Raw genomic sequence first — 23,053 nt, 5'->3', positions numbered from 1 at the left:
TTGTTTTAACTGATATTCATTTTGCTTTCAGCGTCTGAGTAAAGATCAGAGGAACAGATATGAATCAATTGCTAAGGAATACAAATTAGCTGAACAGCAGACAGTACATAAGTATACTACAACGGGGAAAACATTTGAGCAAGTGGATCAAGAAATACAGGAGAGACAAGCAGCACAAGCAAGGATGGAGACAGAAATAAAAACAACTGTTGCTGTTTTGGATAAAAAAGGCATGATGTTTGCACTGTATTTCCAGTTTCTTTCTTTGTTTTGTATAGTAACTGAGTGTAGAAACTCAACAGTCAAACAGATTATTGTACCGTAGACAGCGAATCCAAAAGTAAACAAGATGTCAAAAGCTAAGTTAGAATCAACTCTTTGGTTGAGTTTCTGTCTACTGCTCAGTGCTTTCTGTGTACAATAAGCAAGTATTCGATATATGGATACATGCTCTTCAATCAACTGTGAATGCACGGTAGAGGATACTTAGAATACTTGAGTCTCTCCCCGTTGCATTCACGTGTGTAGCATGAGAAGGAGACTGCTTAAACACATTACTGTGTGCCGTAGTTAGTTGTAATTTTGTCTCCATCTTCCCTTTATGAGTGATACGTCGAATGCTGTTGAATATCTCTCAAGTTTTTCACTTACTATTGATTCTTCAAGTTTTGTAAGTAAGTTTCCATGGGATAGTTTGTGTCCATCTTAAAGGGCCTGCCAATTCTAGTTATTCAGTATTTCTGTGACTCCATCCCATGTGTCAAGTGAATTTGAGGCCAATTGTGTTGCCTTCCTTCGTATACGTTTAATGTCAAGTTTTAGTCCTATTTTGTATGGGTTTCTCACACTATTTTTTACGGCTTCGCTAATTGTAATTGTAAATTATTGATGTTTGAGTTAGAAGGTACTATGTTTTTTCATTTTGTGAAGTGCATAATTTTATGTTTTTGAACATTTAAAGCAAGTTGTGAAACTCTGTACCACTTTGAAATCTTATGAAGATATGATGGAATATTTCTGTAGCTATTTTCAGGCAGTGCTTAGTTATAAATAACGGTAGCTAAGCAAAAGTTATTACATTGATATTAATATAGCCTGCCAGGTAATTAATACAAGGTGCAACAATGAAGTAATGAGACTGAATTTCTTTGCAAGATGTGGCAACCATGCAGGCTTGCGTAGGCACAATATCTTTGACCTTTGTGTATAAGCTGCTTCTAGTCCAAGCGGCACATCGATGCAACTGCTCAGTCATGAGTTGTGCTGTAATAAGTTGTGTCTCTTGTCACGGAAATAGAACCGCATATTATTGTGCAACGGTATACCATTTTTTTTTCGTTAAATTGGAGGAAAATGCGACAACTTCCAGTAAGCTTGAGAAGGCTTTTGGAGAGGAGGTATGTCAAGAGCTCAAATTTTTCATTGGCATAAAATTTTTAGTGAAGGCAGAATGAATGTTGAAGATGAAGGCCACAGTGGACGACCATCAACCTCAAGGACGGATGTCAACTTGGCCAGGGTGCGTGAACTCGTACGATCTGATCGAAGATTATCCGTGAAAATGATTGCAGAAGAACTGAACATCAATCGAGAAACGGTTCGCCTAATAATAACTGAAGATCTTGGTGTGAGAAAGATTTGTGCAAAAATGGTCCCCAAAAATCTTACAGCACAACAGTGAGAAACATGGAAAAATGTGGCAGCCGATCTGTTAGAGCAAACGGAAATCAATCCAGAATTGTTGAGCCGTGTTATCACTGGTGATGAAAGTTAGTTTTTTTCAGTATGATCCAGAGACAAAACGCCAAAGTTCACAATGGTGCTCAAAGGGATCACCCAGACCAAAAAAAGGTCGCATGTCAAAGTCAAAAGTGAAATGCGTGCTTGTGTGCATGCTTTGATTCCAAGGGAATTGTTCATAAAGAGTGGGTGCCTCTTGGACAAACAGTTAACCAATGTTACTACAAAGACATTTTAGAAAGACTTCGTAAAAGAGTTCATCATGTCCGTACCAACATTGGTGATAATTGGATTGTGAATCACGATAATGAGCCACCCCATACTGCTCTGTCAGTACCGCAATTTTTAACCTCAAAACAAATTTCAGTACTACCACAGCTACCTTATTCACCAGATATCGCTCTGTGCGACTTTTTTTCTATTTCCAAGAGTCAAATTGGCAGTCAAGGGACACCATTTTAAAACCACACAAGATGTCCAAAAAGCTGTGATGAGGGTCTTGGAGGATATTACAGAAGATGAGTTACCGAAATGTTACCATCAATGGCCAAAGTGCTGGAATAAGTGTGTGCAATCAGAAGGGAACTACTTTGGAGACAACACTAAACTTGACTAAAACGGTAAGCAACTTTTTTTTTCACATCAGTCTCATTACTTTATTGTCACATCTCGTATGTGTAATAGCAACAAAGGTCTCGATACATTTTCGTGGGGCACACCTGAAGTTAATTCTGCTTCTGTCGATGAGTCTCCATCCATGATAAAATGCTACATGCTATCTACCAATTCTTTTTGCACAGTTTTTTATTGTTGATTTCATTTTGTTGTTAATTACACTTGAATAAATTTGGTGGGACACGCAGACACTGTGGAGTGTCTGTGGTATCTCAGTTTTCTACTCAGGTTGGAATAGTCCAATTTTTTCAATGTGTTCCCCCTGTGGGTCCGGGGGCTAGAATAGGCCCGAGGTATCCCTGCCTGTCATAAGAGGCGACTAAAAGGAGTCTCTCACGTTTCAGCCCTGTAAGTTCAGGTCCCATTTTATGGTTCGACCTGCCACTTTCCAAATTCTACAGAAGTGCGGGCCATATGGGGAATGACATCATACGTGTTGCACGAGTTATCCATAGTGCCATTGGATTCGATCTCCTGTCATTGCTTTGCATCTCCACCTCCAATTCAACTATTTGAGCGAGGACACTTTCTGGGGCATGTCATATTCTTCCAGTGTCATGGCTTTGCATCTCCACCTGCAGTTCAACTTTTTGGGCGAGGACACTTTCTGGGTATGTCGTCTTATTCCGTTGTCTCCTGTCCTCTTTCACCTCCATAACAGTAGGTGCCTGACTTCCTGGGGCATCAGGACTCCCGGCAACAGCCATCATGCCATGTGGCCTGTGCTGTGGCTGGGTGGCACCTATGGGGAGAGCCCCTGATCAGAGTAGGTGGCATCAAGGCAGATGACCCCAATGAAGCGGACTAAGTCATTTCTTGCTGGTGACCGTATGGCACCAGCAGTCTCTAAGAAGGGTAAGATCGAGTACAGTGCTTACAGATACTACCCTAAATCGTTTCCCTCCCTCGCTACACCATGGGACGAATGTAGGGCTACAGATAGAAGAGAGCTGTATTTCTTTGGTATTTAGTCTGTAGCAAAATGGACTCCTTCCTACCTATGAAGCCTCGATTTTTTGTTGAACATCTTGAGAATAAGTTTGGGGAAGTCACAGCTTTGTCCAAGATGGGAAGCGATGCAGGCTTGGTTCAGACAGCATCCCAGCCCAATCCCGGGCGTTACTCGCTTGTGACCAGCTGTGTGATATTTGTTTTTCCCTCACATCCCATAAAAGCCTGAACATGTTCGGGGGATTATTTTCCATAGCGACCTCCTCTTGCAGTCTGATGACGAGCTCCGTGCCAATCTAGAACAGCGGGGTGTTCATTTCATCCGGCGCGTTTACACGGTGGGAGCAAGCGCCCCCCTCCCCTCTAACGCTGGGAACATTCTTCCCCTCCTCTGGCTCCTCTTGTACAGAAGGTGTCCCTTGGGACCCTCTTTCCCAAGGTTTCCACTAATGCCTCAGTGTACACTTGCCAGTGGCTAAAGGAGCCAAAAGCTGCTCGACAAAGAGCTTCACAGTCTTCCTCCATGTCTGAAGTTACTTCAGAGAACTCCTCCCAGCAAGACCCTAAAGAGAAGTGAGAGGGCAAGCAAAGAAGTCGGATACAAATACTCTATCGGTGGCAGTAGGTGACTCTGAGGCATAACCTGCCTCCTTGCCTCCTTCATGCCTTCCCAGCCTCAGGATAATGTCATCCTCCAGTGGAATTGCTCCAGTTTTTTCCACCACCTGGCTGAGCTACGGTAACTGTTAAGCTTTACACCTGCTTTCTGCATTGCCCCCAGGAAATCTGGTTCCCAGCAATGCGCACCCGTGCCCTTTGTGGCTATAGGAGATATTACAAGAACTGTAGCGACTAAAATAGTGTGTCAGGTGGCGTCTGTCATAGTGGGATGGCACTGTGTTTACTGACAGAGGTAGAGATGCCGAAACTTTTCATGTCTCAACTCGACCTCTGCCTCTTAAATACTTGGGCCCTCACATTTCAGTGTGGCTCATGGCACTTTTTCGACCATTGATTTATCCCTCTGCAGCCCCATCATTCAACTGGAGAGCCCACGATGACTTGTGTGGTAGTGACCACTTTCCCGTCTTCCTGTCCCTCCCCCAGTGCCGTTCTCCTGGACGTCTACCAAGATGGGCTTTAAACAAGGCAGACTGGAAAGGTTTCACCTCTTCTGTCACCGCTGAATCTCCCCCACAAGGTACCTTTGATGTGGTAGTTGAGCAGGTCACTAGAACGATTATTTCTGAGGTGGAAAACACGATGCCTTGTTCTTATGGGTGCCCCTGGCGAAAGTCAGTACCTTGGTGATTGCCGGAAATAGCTGAGGCCATTTGAGAGCGTCAGCGAGCTCTACAGCGAGATAAGCGGCACGCTTCCCTAGAGCACCTAATAGCTTTGAAACTGCTCCGTGCCTGAATTTGCCAACTTATAAAAAGACTGAAACAGGCATGTTGGGAGAGGTACGTCTCGACCGTTGGGAGCCATATGTCACCTTCCCAAGTCTGATCGAAAATAAGATATGTTTGTGGGTACCAGACCCCCAGACAGATGTTACTGGCATTAACATCAATGAAATTGCCGAGCACTTTGCTGAGCACTATATTCGAGCCTCCGAGTCACAGAATTATCCTCCAGCATTTCGCACCATCAAACGGTGGATGGAAAGCAAAGCACTCTCGTTCACTTACTGTCACAGTGAACCCTATAATGCTTCATTTACAGAGTGGGAGCTCCTCACCGTCCTTGCCCATTGCCCTGACATAGCTCCTGGGCCAGATCGGATCCACAGTCAGATGATCAAACATCGCTTGTCTGACTACAAGCGACATCTCATCATCATCTTCAACCGGATCTGGTGCGATGGCGTCTTTCCTTCGCAATGGTGGGAGAGCACCACCATTCCGGTGCTCGAACCCGGTAAAAACCTTGATGTGGATAGCTGTCGGTCCATCAGCCATGTTCTTTGTAAGCTGCTGGAACATATGGTGTGTCGTCGGTTGTGTTGGGTCCTGGAGTCACGTGGCCTACTGGCTCCATGTCAGGGCGGCTTCTGCCAGCATTGCTCTACCACTGGTAATCTTCTGTCCCTCGAGTCTACCATCTAAACAGACTTTTCCAGACGGCAAAACCTACGAAAAGCGTATGACACCACTTGGTGACACCATATCTTTACCACATTATACGAGTGGGGTCTCAGAGACCCGCTACAGATTTTTATCCACAACTTCCTGTAGCTTCGCACTTTCTGTGTCCAAGTTGGTGCCCCGTATAGTTCCCCCATATCCAGGAGAATGGGGCCCTGCCGGGCTCCGTATTGAGTGTATCTATTTGTAGTGGCCATTATTGGTCTTGCAGCAGCAGTAGGGCCGGTCGTCTCACCTTCTCTGTAAGCAGACGACTTCTGCATTTCATACTGCTCCACCAGTACTAGTGTTGCTGAGTGGCGTCTACATGGAGCTATCCACAAGGCGCAGACATGCGCTCTAGCCCACGGTTTCCAGTTTTTGGCCACAAAGTTGTGTTATGCACTTCTGTCGGTGTCATACCGTTCATCTGGAACCAGAACTTTACCTTAATGACGATACACTCATCGTAGTGGAGGCATATCGATTCTTAGCACTGGTTTTCGATGCCCAATTGACTTGGCTTCCTCACCTCTGTCAGCTTAATTGGAAGTGCTGGCAGCAAGTCTATGCCCTCCGCTGCCTGAGCAACACCAACTGGGGTGTAGATTGCTCTACCCTGTTGCAGCTCTACATAGCCCTCGCTCAATCTCGTCTTGATTATGGGAGTGTGGTTTATGGTTTGGCAGCACCCTCAGAATTGCGTTTACTTGACTTAGTGCACCACTGTGGCATTCACCTAGCGACAGGAGCTTTTAGGATGAGTTCAGTGACCAGCGTCCTTGTGAAGGCCGGGAATCCCTCCATTACAGGTTAGGCATGCGCAATGGCTCTTCAGTTACTTTGCACACGTTTGTAGTTCTCCTGTGCATCCGAGTTACTGTTCCCTTTTCCCGCCTACAGCGGTTCATCTCCCGAATCGCCAGCTCAGGTCATGGGCTTACAATTGCAGTTTGTGTGCGAACCCTTCTTTCCGAACTGGTGTCCGTGGCCTTTACCACCTATACTTGAGGTTCATTCACAAACACCTCCACGGCTTCCCCTGTACGTTTCATAGGTCCCTAAGGTCTCAGTTAACCCTGCGACTCTCCGCTGTCACTTCCTCTCAATTCTCTACATGTACCAGGGCCATGAAGTGGTTTACACTGATGGCTCGATATCTGACGGTCACATTGGCTTTGCCTGTGTTCATGGAGAACATATGGAACAGTACCCCTTAGCAGATGGCTGCAGTGTTTTCACTGCAGAGCTGGCGGCCATATCTCGTGCTCTTGAGCACATCTGCTCGTGCCCAGGTGAGTCATTTCTCCTGTGTACTGACTCCTTGAGCAGCCTACGTGCTATCGACCAGTGCTGTCCTCATCATCCTTTGGTAGTGACCTTCCAGTAGGCCATCTATGCTCTGGAACGGTCCAGTCGTTCAGTTGTATTTGTCTGGATACCAGGTCACGTTGGAATCCAAGGCAACAAACTCGCCGACAGGCTGGCCAAACAGGCTACGCGGAAACCTCTTACGGAGATCAGTTTCTCTGAAACTGACCTGCGTTCAGTATTGCACCACAAGGTTTTTCGGCTTTGGGAGATGGAATGGCATAACCACAGTATGCACAACAAGCTGCATGCCACTAAAGAAATTACGAATGTGTGGAAGACCTCCGTGCACACCTCTGGCAGGGACTCAGTGGTTGTCTGTCGGTTCCGCATTGACCGTACGTGGCTTACGCGTGGTTACCTCCTCCGTCGCGAGGACCCACCTCGGTGTTCTGTGGATCTCGAATGATGGTCATCCATCTCTTGCTGGACTGCCCACTTCTAGCCACCCTGCGGCGGACTTTTAACTTTTGAAGCACCATACCTTCGGTGTTGGGCGTCAATGCCTGAACAGCAGCTGCAGTTTTTCGTTTTATTCATTTTGAATTTTAGCATTTGCTCCAAGTTTTAGCACATGTCCTTTGTCCCTGTGTGTCCTCCACCATAGTGCTTTCAGGGTGGAGGTTTTAATGTGTTGCAGAGTGGCTGGCTTTTCCTTTTTATCCTCATGGTCAGCCAGCCATGGAAACCTGCTTTCTTGTGTTAACCTCTTCTACCTGTTCCTTGTGTTTTTGTGGCTTTCTTGTCCTGTTTTGTCCATTTCAGTGCTTGTTGTCCTTCTGTCGTTGTGGTTTTTCCTTTCATTCTGTTTTGTGTTGTAAGTCTCATTGTCTTATTCTCACCATTGTGGCATTGTTTTCTTCGGTATGAAGGACCAATGACCTCGTAGTTTGGTCCCCCCCCCCCCCCCCCCCCCCCCTTTTAAACCAACCAACTCCCAATTTTTGACATTCTGAAGTCACAAGAACAAACTGCAGAAGTATGTGTCAGCAAGAGAACTGTGCAGAGAATAGTAAATGAAAGTGTCAGATCTGTAAAAACATCAGGAAATTTGGCTTCATGTCACCTAGAAAGCCTCAAATTCTCGACAGCTGTAACACAAATGAATTGTTTCGACAATATTTTAAAGTGCAAAAATCAAACAATGGAAAATGCAGGGTGGAATGTAATAATATTATGAAAAGGAAAGTTTCTACTCACCATATAGCAGAGATGCTGAGTTGCAGATAGGGACAATAATGACAACGTATTTTAAAGTGTTCCTTGTTTGAAATGTATAGAAGTAGTAGATACCAGGCATCGTAAAATCATGTTACAATCATACTTTAGAAAATAGGCTTGAAAGGTAGTGCTTCATCAGTGCAAAGAATTGTAAGAGACATTGGTTTCAGATGTTCAAGAAGAGTTTTTGAAGGAAGTGACATATGTGCAGCGTGAACCACATCCCTTGTAAAGATGCTTGATACAAGAGGAGGAGGTAGTTAAACAGTGTATTACCCTGATGAAATGTGGGTGAATCAGAATCATTACAGGAATACATGCTGGACAAACGAGTGATGTTACAACAGGTTCTTGGATAATTGTTCTGAATGCTGTCTCCTTTTTCTGATTTGATCGCAAGGTCATAGGTCAACCGATCCCTCCACAGGAAAACACGTCTGATATATTCTATACGACACTGGTGACGGCATGTGCGTCACATGACAGGAATATGTTATCGATCCACCTAGCTTGTACACTTGGCGAATGGGTAAAAAGATTCTTCTGCCTTGCCCGATTTAGGTTTTCTTGTGGATGTAATAATCACTCCCAAAAAAGTGATGAAAACATAAGAGTTTGTCACATAAACTGCAACAAATGAATGCAACAGTTTCACAGTTGCACAGTTTTCCCTGTGCTCTGTCAAAACATGTTTTTAACGTTTTCAAATTTTTCTGTGTGTAGAGCGTCAAATCCTGCATATGTCCAAGCAAATATGAACATGTCCTGGAATTCTGGAGAGCGAAGTTGATTATGTGTGAGTGCCTGAACTTTGATAATTGTCTGAAAATAAAAAATTGAAATTTTCACTTGAGGGAAGACTGGAACCAATGACCTCTCATTCCGTAGCTGCTCACGCTAACCACGAGACCACGGCGCTCCTGAGCTCACACGTTCCTTGATGTTGCCTATCTTTGGCATGGACTACTCAGTTTGTATATTTTGCTTATTTTTTTCATAGTTCCCCACAACTTCTTCCTGTTTTCTCAATTGATCTGTGTTCAATTTTCAAGCCCTATCCACTCTGCCAACTTACAACTAAATCTGAAGGGGGTGCGATGGGGAGGTTCCCTTGTTAGGTGTAAGAAATGCAGCATTGACCACCAGTCAGAAATGAAAGTTGTCAGTTTCAAGAATTGGTTCACTAAACAATCCTTGTTATACGTACTTTGAAGTCAGTCAGTCGTAATTACCATGCAAGTTGCCATCCAGCTGTTACACAGAAAACAAGTGTAGACAGCAAGAAAGTGGATATCATGCTCTGTCTAAAAAATAAATATATTCTGCACAGTATAAGTCAGGCTCGTGTGAACTTATGCAGCTCTTTAATTTATACAAGTCGCGCTACAGAACATACAAATTTGACTTTCTTGCACATGAATGTAGCCCAGTTCTGCGTTTACTTACATACAACTGTCAGTATAATCCGATATAATTAATTAGGGCACAGGTTAAAGACTACGTGGGGGGGAAAAACAAAACATTGTAGATTAGACACTGAATCACTTGTGCATGAAGCAGTAGACAAAACACCCCACCCCCACCCCTTTCAGCCTGGGCATACTGTGTGTGGCATATTGAAAAGTCTCAGAAAAAAAAGACTTTGATAGGGAAGTGAAGATGGGTATAAGCCTTGAACCTATCATCCTAAAGTTACAATCAGATGATTAGGACAGCCTCAGAAAGCAGTTAAGATGGCATAATGTCAGCTTTAGAAATAAAATAATAATATTCATGGTTTTAAGGACTAATGGTTTAAAAAATGTTTGTCGACACATCAATTGCATACGCAGTATAAGAGAGATTCCTAGCCTTTATTGATTAGAAGTTTATATCCTATGAAGTATGCAGATTATGATGTTAAACACATTACACAAGAAGTAGTTAAGCTTTTCCCACTATATTATATACTCTAAATACTCGCGAGAATGCTGCCGGATAAATTCGTCAGAAACTCCTATATTTCAACATGTAAACCACTGTCATTTTCAGAGCACAAATTGGAAAATTCCAGACAAGATATTGGTAGTTTTCAGTGTTATCGATCAGCAGTCACTAGAGTTATTCACAGAAGATGCCTAATTCCTTGCTTGTTTCAATGGATCATGAATGTGGTCTCCTACTGTAATGTCAGATGAGTTACTTTATACTTACAATGCCTGTTGACAGCAAAAATTATGGCAACATATTGATGGTTTTTATGATTACCTTTTGCTTTAGTCTTTGCTACCAATAATTATTTTTTACACACAGCAATTTACACATAACTAAAGTCATTCATACCCCACATACACTAATTATACACATTAAAGTAAATAAATAAATTATATATATATAATTTTTTTTTATAGAAGCAGTGTTCAAGTAAATGTAATGATTTTGGTTTGAGTTTGAAGTTCATTTTGTTGTATATTACATTTCTACTTATGATACAGTACAAATTTGCAATAAATAGCAAGTATTGCAACCAGTTTCGATGATCGTGTCAGTAGACAATCGTCATTTTGAGAAGAATTGTGCTTGATGTCATCACAAAGATGCGTCAGCTGTTCTCATCTTCCGGCATCATGTGGACAATTACTGTGGAGCAATGGATGTAACATGAAGTAAGATTTGTCTCATGTAGACGACTGATCAAAATGGGTTTTAAAATATAGTGTTCCCCTCATAGATTTGGACATATAATACGATATGCCATAGTCAAATAAACCTCATTGTCGTTCGCAGCAACACAGTTTGGCAATGCAGACTTTGTTTGCTTGCTCTCTGCCATCACACATGTACAGAACTCATCCCCTCCTTGCTTCCCTATCATTCCCCCTCTGTATTTTTCCTCTGCTTCAAGAATATTCATTTCTGTGCATGCATTTTCCGATCAGCAGACATGTAGAAACTCATTTGCAATTATTGTTGAAATGTTATGTTTCTGGATGTAGGTCTTTTTGTTTGCAGCAAATAATTTGAAGAACTCAAATTATGTATTAAATATACTATAATTGTGCACAGTGATGACAAAGCTTTTTAACTTTTCAGGTCTTCAGACAAAGATATTTTACTTCATGCACGTTAATTATTACTGTAGAGTCGAAGAAAAGCAGTTCATACCATGTGAACTCGCAATATGTCAATTTAATTTTGCACTGGGAGCTTTTAATTTCTACCATACACTCATCAACCCAGGCAAGTGTTTTGTTAAATCAGAGCGATATCCGAGCAGTAAATTTGCAAATATTTAAATGTGAATTTTCTCTCATAGGTGAGCTTCCACTGGGCTATGCTTTTGAGGCAAAGAAAAGATCGGATGAAACTCACCAGATTCCACTCCCTCCACCATCATCTGCAGAGAAAAACTATTCAAAAATTCTTCTTAATGTAGTGAAATTTATGAAGGTATCTTAATAGCACAGCTTCTCATCTTGTATTTACTGTATATTTTATTATGAATGCTTAGGGTAGTTCATGTGTAAATGTCTGTAGTTTAAATACTTTGGGATGAATAGTTTTATCATTTATGTGTGTGATGATACTAGTTGTACAGCAGAATTTGAGATAAAGGCTGTTGTCTTATCATTTTGTGTTTGACACGAAATATGAAATGTCGTAATGCAATGGTAATAAATAGTTTTTAGTTATCAGTTCAGTGACCAGCTTTATTTTATGAAAATGGCTTAGTTGGCGAATTTCACTGAAGTATCTGCTGTCAGATGAACAACAGGGCTTTCTTGAAAAATTAGTGATCTCTGGGGTACATCAAGGAGCAACTACGGTTATACACACTGGCCATGTACTGTATTAGATGCCAGAAAGGCTGTCAGTACATTAGCCAGATGCAACAACTGTGCGTGGAGTATTCGAGATGGGTTCATCTTGGCCAGAGAGGAAAATATGCTGTAGCATAATGAGAGAGGCAATTAGCAAGTACATCACTCTCTTCTGTTACTGCGTGGCATCAGTCACAGCTTAAGAGTAGAGTAATGAGAAACTTGTTTCAAGTAAAAGAGCTCATGAGCGAGGTGACTCCAGCATATTCGTGCTGGGAGGGGAATCGGTGAAGTGTGATAGTGAAAGACCTGCATTGAAAATAACGTACATGACAACTTCATGTTCCATACATTTCTTAATCATGGTATTTATATCTTTTAATTCTCTCTTGACCTCTTATTTCAAAATCAATTTTGGGGAGAGCATAGGCATTGCGCTTGCCACCAAAACAACACATTGCCATGCTTGTTGAGGTACCTCACAAACTCATCTTTGTGTTTATAAGTTGATTAATATGAAGTTGGAAACTGTTTTACACAAGAGAGGATTGGATGTTTTTCTCCTGCCACTGTGCGGTACAGCTTCTGATGAACAGTTTGATAATTTTTTTCTTTTTTCCCTCACTCAGAACTGTGATGAATGACAGTCTTGTAGTTCACTAATCAATTTCTTTTTTAGGAAGTCCTTTGCATGTTCTTTCAGTTTCAATATTACATCATCATCTTCACTATGGCATGTATCTAGTATACTAAATACCCATGGTACTAAAAAAGACAAGGTCACTTTTGTTTCACCCTACAGGTTGTTTGTAGCTTCTGTTCATTATAACTGGCTAATACAAATTGTAGAGGATATTCCATCTAGTTCCAATATTTTGATGCAATGATTTTCCTAATTTTATCAACAATCCAAATCATACTGTGTAATGTACTGTTCTATCCTCTATGTGGGTGAAGATATACATTGGATAACCCCTCCCTAAGGAACATTTGATGTAATGTATACTGTAATGGTGAATTTATGCACTGCAGAAATCTGTGATGATGAGTAGCTTTTTTTGGTCAGAAATGTCACTATGCTTGTTCCATAAGTAACTTACCGATAGAACTGTTATTCAGTTGATCATCTCAGAATAACTCATCAGTTGATTTATTTATTTACATCTGTGTAATTTGTTATTGTTACAGGATGATGTTGAAGATGGGAAATTTCCACCAATTTACACTTACGGTACTGATGGCACTTCCGAAGCAGTGAAAGATGTTTTAGATGCTCTGTGTGAATACGAAGGTATGATGCACATGTGGTGTTTTCTATTTTAGAAGACGCAAGAGCTGTTTTTTATTCTTGTTACTTAAGTTTGTTTTATTACTGCATAATAGTGGTACACACATAAGAATGCAGGAGTCAATGCGCAGCAGTGTACTGCTTGACACTCCAACCAGTAGGATCATTCTGCTGCTTCTTCTCGAATGCATATGGTACATTTAGAGTTCACTTTCATGTTACAGGATACATATGGTACGTTTAGAGTTCATTTTCGTGTTAGTTTAGGTATGCTTGAATTTACTTCATCACTGTATTGTTTCATAATGGGTAGCTTGATGCAAACCCAGTTAGTACTACATTAAGAAATGACAGTGAGAGCTTTGCAGGTATATACTTTTTCTAAATGGAGGCAGAAGCAAAAACAGTGGTCTGATGTGGCGCATACCTTTGTGTTGCTAGTTACCATGGTAGGCAACAGCTGGAGTGTGACGTGTAGGACAATGTGAGAGAGCACACTGGTGACTCGGCAAAGTTTGCTCAGTGTCTGTGCAGAACACGTCATGCAGCTGACTTCTTAGTTGCCCATCACTATAGTCACTGTACCTGTACATTCTACAAGTCACATTGATTTTGGAGGGAGGGAAGGGGGTAGAGCTGTCATTTGTTGATAATATCATAAGTGCTACATTGCCATTGGAAGAATAGGTTATGGTTGGAGACAGATGCAATACACAAATTTAGCAAAGTAGGAATTAGTTAATTTCATTACAGTAGGTGCTACAGAGAAACACATAATTAAAATAAAAGTAGGACCTGCAGGATACCCTTAATGAACTACTTTCATCAAACTAGTCATAACATAAGACTCAGAGCACAGTTAATATTCAGATTTCAAGAATGTCATTGAATATCCAGTGCTTTTAGGTTCATTTAACTACACTATGTGATCAAAAGTATCCAGACATCTGGCTGAAAATGACTTAAAAGTTCATGGCGCCCTCCATCGGTAATGCTCGAATTCAATATGGTGTGGGCCTATCCTTAGCCTTGATGGCAGCTTCCACTCTTGTAGGCATACGTTCAATCTGGTGCTGGAAGGTTTCTTGGGAAATGGCAGCTCATTCTTCATGGAGTGCTGCACTGAGGAGACGTATCAATGTCAGTCGGCGAGACCTGACCTGAAGTCGGTGTTCTGAAACATCCCAAAGGTATTATATGGGATTCAGGTCAGGATTCTGTGCAGGCCAGTCCATTACAGGGATGTTGTTGTCGTGTAACCACTCCGCAACTGCATTGTGAACCGGTGCTCAATTCTGTTGAAAGATGCAACAGTCATCCCCGAATTGCTGTTCAGCATTGGGAAGCAAAAAGGTGCTTAAAACATCAATCTAGGCCTGTGCTGTGATAGTGCCATGCAAAACAATGGGTGCAAGCTCCCTCCATGAAAAATGTGACCACTCAATAATGCCACTGCCTCCGAATTTTACTGTAGGCACTACACACACTGGCAGATGATGATCACCGGACATCCGTCATACCCACACACTACCATCAGATCGCCACATTGTGTACCATGATTCGTCACTCCACACTATGTTTTTCCACTGTTCAGTCATCCAATGTTTACACTCCTAAAAATTGAGGTGTTGTTTGGCATTTACTGACATGATGTGTGGCTTATGAGCAGCCTCTTGACCGTGAAATCCAAGTTTGCTTACCTCCTGCCTAACTGTCATAGTACTTGCAGTTGATCTTGATGCAGCATGGAATTCCAGTGTGATGGTCTGGATAGATGTCTGCCTATTACACATTACGACTGTCTTCAACTGTCTGCGGTCTCTGTCAGTCAACAGACAAGGTCGGCCTGTACGCTTTTGTGTTGTACGTGTCCCTTCATGTTTTCACTTCATTATCACATCGGAAACAGTGGACCTAGGGATGCTTAGGAGTGTGGAAATCTTGCATACATACGTATTACACAAGTGACATCTAATCACCTGACCATGTCAAAGTTAGTGAGTCCGCGGAGTGCCCCATTTTGCTCTCTCATGATGTCTAATGACTACTGAAGTCGCTGATATGGAGTACCTGGCAGTAGGTAGCAGCACAATGCACCTCTTATTAAAAACATGTTTTTGGGGGTGTCCGGATACTTTAGATCACATTGTGTATGTTTCTTTTCTAGAATTAGATCTGATTACCTTAGAAAATGCCACAAGAGTACAAACAGAAAATATTGTCGTTCCATCGCTTCATTTTTCAACATTGAAAGAAAACCAGTGCGGAACCAAGCCAGATAGCGAATATGGATGTAGCTCCTCTGACATTTGGTATGCTGAGTAATAGAACTGTTGCAATGAAAGTTGCTAAAACTGTAACTGTAAAAACAAGTGGACATAAAAAATGCACTACACTGTTGTTCTTTCATGTTACGCTGATGGTACTAAATTTAATCCAGTGGTCATTTTCAAGTGCAAAAAAATGGCAAAACTTTTTGAAATATCACCAGGTGGTGTTCACGTACATGACAACGGTTGGATGGATGAGGCTGTTATGAAATAATGTATTAACAGTGTGTGGGAGAGAAGGGAAAGTGCTTTATTGAAGAAGAATGCTCTTCTTGTGCTACATCAGTTTAGTAGTAATTTGAAAAATTCTTTGAAACGGAGACAGACAGGGAAATACAGAGTTGCTTGTTATTTTGGGAGGACTTACTTCACAACCTCTTTATGTTTTGATAAATAAACCATTTAAAGTGTTAATGCAAGAGGAATGCATCGAATGGCTGATGGATGAAACCCAACATGAATTCACATCGAAGAGAGCTTTAAAATGGCCTACAATCAAACAAGTGTGTCAGTGGCTAAAACAGTTGTGGTCTAGAGCAAGAGACGACATCTTTCAAAAAGTGCAGCACAAGCAAGTGAAGACCATCTTATAGATGATGATGATGATGATGATGATGATGATGATGATTTAGTTCACAATTTTCAGGGATTTTATAGGTCAGCTCGGTTTTATAAACTAAGAATTTGTTTACTCTGGCTAAGTGTTATTTTTTTTTAATTGGTTAAAAATTAAGGTGCATCTTAGTTGCATCTTCAAGACTGTAAAATAGAGTACACCTTTTTTCACTCAGTATTATCCAGGCCTTGAATTTATTAATCAACTACTATTTCTTCCTGAAATCATGCCCTGAAATGAGGTCCATTCTGTCCAGCATTTTTCCCACCACACCTAGAATAGCCTTTGATCACGCTCCCAGCCTCCTCAATATCCTTGTTGGACACTATGCTCTTTTTGCACCCATTTCCCCTTCCCTGTGGATCCTACTGCTGTGACTGTCCCTGATGTAAGACTTGCCATATACACCCTCCTATCACCGCCTATACCAGCCCTGTAACTGGCAAAACATATACTATTAAAGAGAGACTCATCTGTGAAATGACATTTAGTGTACCAGCTGTTAAGTAAACACTGTCTTTTACATTGGAGTGACTATCACCAAGTTATCAGTTAAGATGAATGGGCATAGGCAGAGGCTGTATGCTGGTAGCACACAATATTGTGTAGCATGCTCTACAACGTAACAGTGTGACCTCATGCCTATTTCACCACATTTGCCATCTGGATTCTTCCCCCATACGCCAATTTCTCACTACTACTTGTGTAGAACTGGCATTACCTTATGTCCGTGGTCCATGCCATGCACCTGGCTTAATCTACATTATTTTCTTTGGTGTTAATATTTCTTCACAGTAACTATTCTTTCTTCACTCCATTTTAGTTTGTACGTCCTTAATTTTGTGACCTGTCTAAGTTTTGTGTCCCCCCCCCCCCCCCCCCCCCTCTGTCATAAGCAGTGCACGTAGCTTCTCCTGTTCTTAGTTTGTTGAAATGCACAATGACAATGAATGGATGCAGGTGATCACACAGGGTGCTTACGTACATGTCACCTGTCAGCCATATCTAGACATATCGGGGGTCCCATATCACTCCAGCTGCACATCCCCGACACCATTACAGAGCCTCCACCTGCTTGAGCAGTCCCCTTCTGACATGCAGGGTCCATGGATTTATGAGGTTATCTCCATACCCATACACACCCATCTGCGTGATAAAATTTGAAACAAGACTTGTCTGACCAAACAACATGTTCCAGTTGTAAACAGTTCAGTGTTGGCGCTGACGGGCCCAAGTGAGACGTAAATCTTTCTGGCATGTGGCCATCAAGGGTACACAAGTGGGCCTTTGCATCCCGAAATCCCATATCGATGGTGTTTCATATGCTGACACTTGTTGATGTCCCAGCACTGAAATCAGCAGCAAAGATCTGCAGGATCTTTTTCCGGCCACAACATTGTCGGGTATGTGATATTTTACCAGATTCTTGATATTCACAGTGCATTCGTGAAATGGTCGTACGTGGAAATCCACACTAAACACTACCTTGGAGTTGCTGTGTTCCATTGCTCGTGTGCGGACTATAAGACCATGTTTAAACTCACTTAAATCTTGATAACAACCTGCGATTTTAGCATCAATAACATAACCTGTGATTTTAGCATCAGTAACCAATCTAACAACTGCGATAGACACTTGTTGTCTTAGATACCCGTTGCTGATTGCAACACTGTATTCTGCCTGTTTACAAATCTCTGTATTTGAATATGTGTGCCTATACCAGTTTCTTTGGTGCTTCAGTGTAGATTAATATACGGGGTGTCTTATATTTACAGTTGAGTCTTTGCCAGTTAATGTCATTTGCAGACTTAATTTGCAGAATTGAGAATGTTTGGATGGAAACAGTGACTCGAACTTGGCTGAACATCAGGACGGATCTGGGGAGGGGAGTAGTGAGAAACCGAAAAAGGTTACCTTGGCTTTTTATGAAAATCTATCATGTTTAAACTTGTTATCCTGAATCCATTTGTAATTGGAATTGACTTTAATATGTGACAAATACTTGTCAACAGTACACATTTGTACAAGAGACAACTTAATGATAACATACATTTGCTCAGAACACTTCAGCGCAACGCAACAAATGAAACACAAACTCTACAATGGCATTAAACCTACTGCTGCTCAATGGTATTGTTTATTTTTAAAGTTCCTCTACTGCCAAAGTAGCAAGAGTTCTGCCAGCTCCGTTGCAGTGTGTCCAAACAACAACATATTGGTGTCATTCAGTTTGCTGCAACAACTGTAAATTGTAGCAATTGCTAAGGAATGCAAGTACAGTTGTAACTGTTGAGAAACGTGGATGTAAGAGTTCTCAGTTCATAATTTTATGTTAATGGTGATTCGTGAAGCAGAGGCCACAAACAACTGTGCGGCAAGAAGAAAATTCAGTGTTGCAGAATTGTTAAAGTCAGTCAGTTGTACATGCCAAACATTCAGCAGACTGAAGTGGAAAAGTTTCCACAAATTTTATCAGCAAGTAGTTTGTTACATGAAAGAGAAACTTATTGAAGACTTCCCAATTACTTCAGAAGTTATCCAAATTAAGGCTGTAGAGAGAGAGGAATTTTTGCAACTTCATACCTGACAGAATTCAAAGCAGTACTGGATGTTGTTCGTTGTTGTTGTGTTGTAGTGCCACAGATGACTTGCTTATGCAATAAGCAGAAAAAGCAAGTGTAGATAAAAATTGTGAACCATTCCTTTTTATTTATTTCTCCCTGTGTTACAAAATGCAGAGAATCAGTTAATGGCATAAGCTTAGAACAGGTATAATGTTAACTCTTTAGGCAGGTACTTCGTGTCAGTGGGTCAGTCTATACCAAGTGGTCCAGTACCATGGGTAAAAAAAAACAGGGTTGTTGTCTGAGCACGGGGCTCACAACCTGAACCAAAAAAAATGGTTCAAATGGCTCTGAGCACTATGGGACTCAACTGCTGAGGTCATTAGTCCCCTAGAACTTAGAACTAGTTAAACCTAACTAACCTAAGGACATCACACACATCCATGCCCGAGGCAGGATTCGAACCTGCGACCGTAGCGGTCTCGCGGTTCCAGACTGCAGCGCCTATAACCGCACGGCCACTTCGGCCGGCACAACCTGAACCACACGCCACTGTTAAGCACTAATGAAGGACTGGGTCCATTACTTCCATTACTCATAATTCATTAAGGTCAACCCAACACACTTATTTCAAATACTATAAATGAAGTTACATTTGAATCTGTCTGACATTAAACAGGAATTAAAAAAAACAATTTCAATATCAGCTGACTTAGTGCGTGAAGCGTGAGTTAAGCCAATAACCAGGTAAACTAAACAGTTCACCGTAATTCAGAAGAAAGAGAAAAACAAAATTGGATCAATACACGCCTTTGACAAATTGACAAATATCCAAAAAAAAATTTACAATACTACTCAAAAGAATATACTGAAGTGGGGATCAGTCATTCACCCGACAGAACACTTCAAAATGAGTTCAATAACTCAGCTGCACCCCAGAAAACAGCAAGACATTAAATACACTTCGTTTGACGATTAACAAACACTCCTGTTTGAACTGCAGTGTCCCAAAGAAACAGGTGCTTATTCTGAAAGAACATATTTTTTTTATATGTTTAATTTACAGCATTAAGGAATTCCAAATCTTTCCCCTTTCTAGGCGGAGGCTGAACTAGAAACACAGTTTTACTGTGAAATCTTACAGGACACCCATAAGCAGTAGCAGACAAGGGGTCAGTACCCACATGTCACACAGGCTAAGAGTCAGGCTGGGAGCCCATCCTACGAGAACTTGTTCACACTGTGCTCACCACAAACTGTAGACATTCTGGCCGAACATCCGCTTGCGGTGGCTGCCCGGACGAAGCAACCAACAGTCCCATGCCGTGCTTCTCACACAGGCACCTCAATTTGTAAAAAGATCTAGGCCAACACCAACTTCGGACTCCCCTCTCACTGTGAGACTTGGCACTGTTTATATGAAATGCCTTCCAGGCAACCAGGAACTGCCGTAGGAGTTTCATGGTTAGCAAGCAGCCCCAGTGTTACAGACATCACACATGTGCTTACACCCAAGCCACAACTCCGCCAGTCTCACCGGCCGCCCTAATCCGACTGCCTCTCGCCGTCCCGCGCGCCTCAGCCGAAAACGCATGGCTGCTCATGCCCGGGGACGCGCCAAAGATAACAAGCCAATCGCTGATGATTGACCAGTGATCTGATCTGGCGCAGCCCCCCCCCCCCCCCCCCCCTCTTTACGTAAAACCCTCGAGATGAGGTTACACAAGCAGGAACTTAGCAACTACCCAACATTGCTAAGCTTGATTTGTGATATGTGCACTCTTTTTTCCTGGTCAGATTGTTGATGCTGTACACAGGTCACCGGGGTGAGGACCTGAAGAACCTGATAGGGGCCCTCAAAGCGAGGCTCAGATTTAGATGACACTTTATGTCCTTTACCCCGTGCTGGGACACGCTTAACAAAAACCAGGTCACCCCCTCTGATGTTAGTAGGACGACGCCCCTTGTTGTGTCGTGCCGCTTCCCTCTTGTGGACGAGATCTATATTGGCCCGTGCTCTCTGCCAGTTCTCGTGGATAATTTACGTTGATATTTCCTCTGGCAACAGGTCCGAGATCGACCACAAGTTAACAAGCGGAGAACTTACAGAATAGGCCAACAGTAAAGCGGACGGGGTGGTTTGATGCGACTCGTGGCGGGCAGTAGTGGCGGGCAGTATTGAAGGCCAAATTGAGCCACAGGAGGGACCTATCCCATTTTTTCGGCTCTTCTCGTGATAAATTATCAAGGCTGATTTAAGTTTTTGGTTAAAACACTCAGCGAACGAAGGCTGCGGATAATAGGGTGTCGTCGTGACATGAGTCACGGCTTGATGAAAACAAAACCTTTCAAACAAAGCCAGGTGCATTATCACTAACCAAAACCTTGGGCGGACCAGACAAGGAGAAGATCCTGTCGAGATGAGCAATAGTATTCTTGGCCGTGACTCCGGTGCTCGGAAACATCTGCCACCCAGCCTGGGTACGGGGCAGTTGGCCCACATAATCAATAAAGAAGCGCTCGATAGGACGCTCAGCATGTGAAGACTGAACAACCCCCGATGCGTGTTAGAACTGGGTTTAGCCATACTGCTTTCCCTGCAGGCTCTCACCAATTTCATAACATCCCGATGTAGGGTTGACCACGTCAAGGATTCTCTAATCTTACTAATAGTTTTAAAGACCCCCACATGTCCTCCAAGAACCGAACAGTGATAATACCTTAAGACGGCCGTGATCAAGGATTTGAGCAAGCAAATCTTAAACCTCTGATCATAGCGAGTACAAAAACGCAAAAATTCCTCTCCTAAGCTCGGAACCCGAGATAGTATCTCCTGCTTCCAGCCGCTCCCTGATCCTGGCCAACTCCGTGTGCTGATGCTGCTCCTCTTCAGGTTCTTAAACAACTCTGGCACTTCACGTAATACAGCACCTACCAGAGCTTCTTCTTGTGTGCCCGGTTGGAAACATAGTTGATTCGGTTGGAAACATAGTTGATTCTCGCTAGCCTCTTCATCGGATTCCTCAAACATGCGGCTCAGGGTGTCAGCTAGCACATTTTCGGTCTCCTTGACATGCTGAACTACGAACTTAAAGGCTGACAAATGCACAGCCTAACGGGCAATCCGCCCTGTTTTCCGCGGTCGTGCCAAAACCCAAGTGAGAGCCTGATTATCGGACTCTAAAAGAAACTTGCGATGCTCAAGATAGAATTTGAATCGCTCGGTGGCGAAGACACCGCTAACGCCTCCAACTCATTAGTGGAATACTTCATCTCAGTGGCAGTAAGGGCACGTGAGGCATAACCAATTGGTCGGCGCTCTCCGTCCTGTTCCTAAACCAACACGCTCGCAATACCGGAGCCCGAAGCATCCCTTTGAAGAATGAAGGGCAAATCAGAATTTGGAATGGCCAGAATTGGGGCATTACTCAATGCAGTTTTAAGAGCATCTAAGGCGCCTTGCTGGCTTTCAGTCCAGTTAAAGGGCACCCCTTTCTTTCTCAGAAAGTTCAACGGAGCCACCAGTTCCGCAAAACGGGGAATGAATTTCCTAAAAAAATTTACCATACCCACGAACCCAGCCACCCCCTTTTTACTCTTAGGTGGTCAAAACTCACGGATGGCATGGGTCCTCAAGTGATCAACCTTGATGCTACTGCAGGACACCACATGGCCCAGAAAGGAGATTTCCTGACGGGCAAACTCGACCTTAGAAGGTTTAACAGTTAACCCTGCCTGTTCCAAACGAGCTAGCACTTTATCAATATGTCCTAAATGCTCTTCGAAGGTCTTACTATAGATGACCAACTCATCCAAGTAATTAAAAACAAACTGAAACTTTGTCCACCAAAACAGAGTTGAGAAGCCTAGAGAGAACCGCAGCTCCGGTCGCTAAACCAAAGGGCACGTGGTTAAATTCGTATAGATTCCAATCTCTTGTGAATGCAGTAAGGAGCTTAGACTCCTCGGCCAGTGGAATCTGGTGGTAGGCTTGATTGAGATCCAATACAGTGAAGTAACACGCTCCTGAAAACCATGTAAAGAAGTTGTGGAAATCAGGAAGTGGGACCGATTCCAAGACCGCCTTTTTATTTAAGGACTGATAGTCAACCACCGGCCTGTAGTCACCTACATTACTTGTAGGAACCAAGAATATTGGGGAAGCATAAGGCGAAGTAGACGGCCGAATAACCCCCTTTTCAAGATGTCGTCAACTATCTGCCTCAACACCTTCATCTTAGGAGGCGACAACCTATACGGTGCTTGCCTCACGGGTTGATTATCGGTGACATGGATACAGTACTGAATTTTATTGGTGACCCCCTAGCTTGTCCATTAACACACGAGGAAACTTCTCCAAGACTTGCAACA

General features: G+C 42.6%; 1 protein-coding gene across 2 annotated transcripts in view; it reads left to right on the top strand.

Moving 5' to 3' along the window:
- The window catches only part of LOC124612507 (protein maelstrom homolog), a 105,141-nt gene that overhangs the window by 9,619 nt on the left and 72,469 nt on the right, over window positions 1-23,053 (top strand). For both annotated transcript variants that reach the window (XM_047140752.1, XM_047140751.1), the window contains exons 3-6: window positions 32-230; window positions 11,157-11,303; window positions 11,380-11,513; window positions 13,073-13,175. In XM_047140752.1, coding sequence (XP_046996708.1) covers window positions 32-230; window positions 11,157-11,303; window positions 11,380-11,513; window positions 13,073-13,175 — 583 coding nt within the window. The remainder of the gene's footprint in view (window positions 1-31; window positions 231-11,156; window positions 11,304-11,379; window positions 11,514-13,072; window positions 13,176-23,053) is intronic.

This window comes from Schistocerca americana, chromosome 4 (assembly GCF_021461395.2).
Source record: "Schistocerca americana isolate TAMUIC-IGC-003095 chromosome 4, iqSchAmer2.1, whole genome shotgun sequence".
NCBI lineage: Eukaryota > Metazoa > Arthropoda > Insecta > Orthoptera > Acrididae > Schistocerca > Schistocerca americana.
This window is presented reverse-complemented; position numbering and strand designations above follow the sequence as displayed.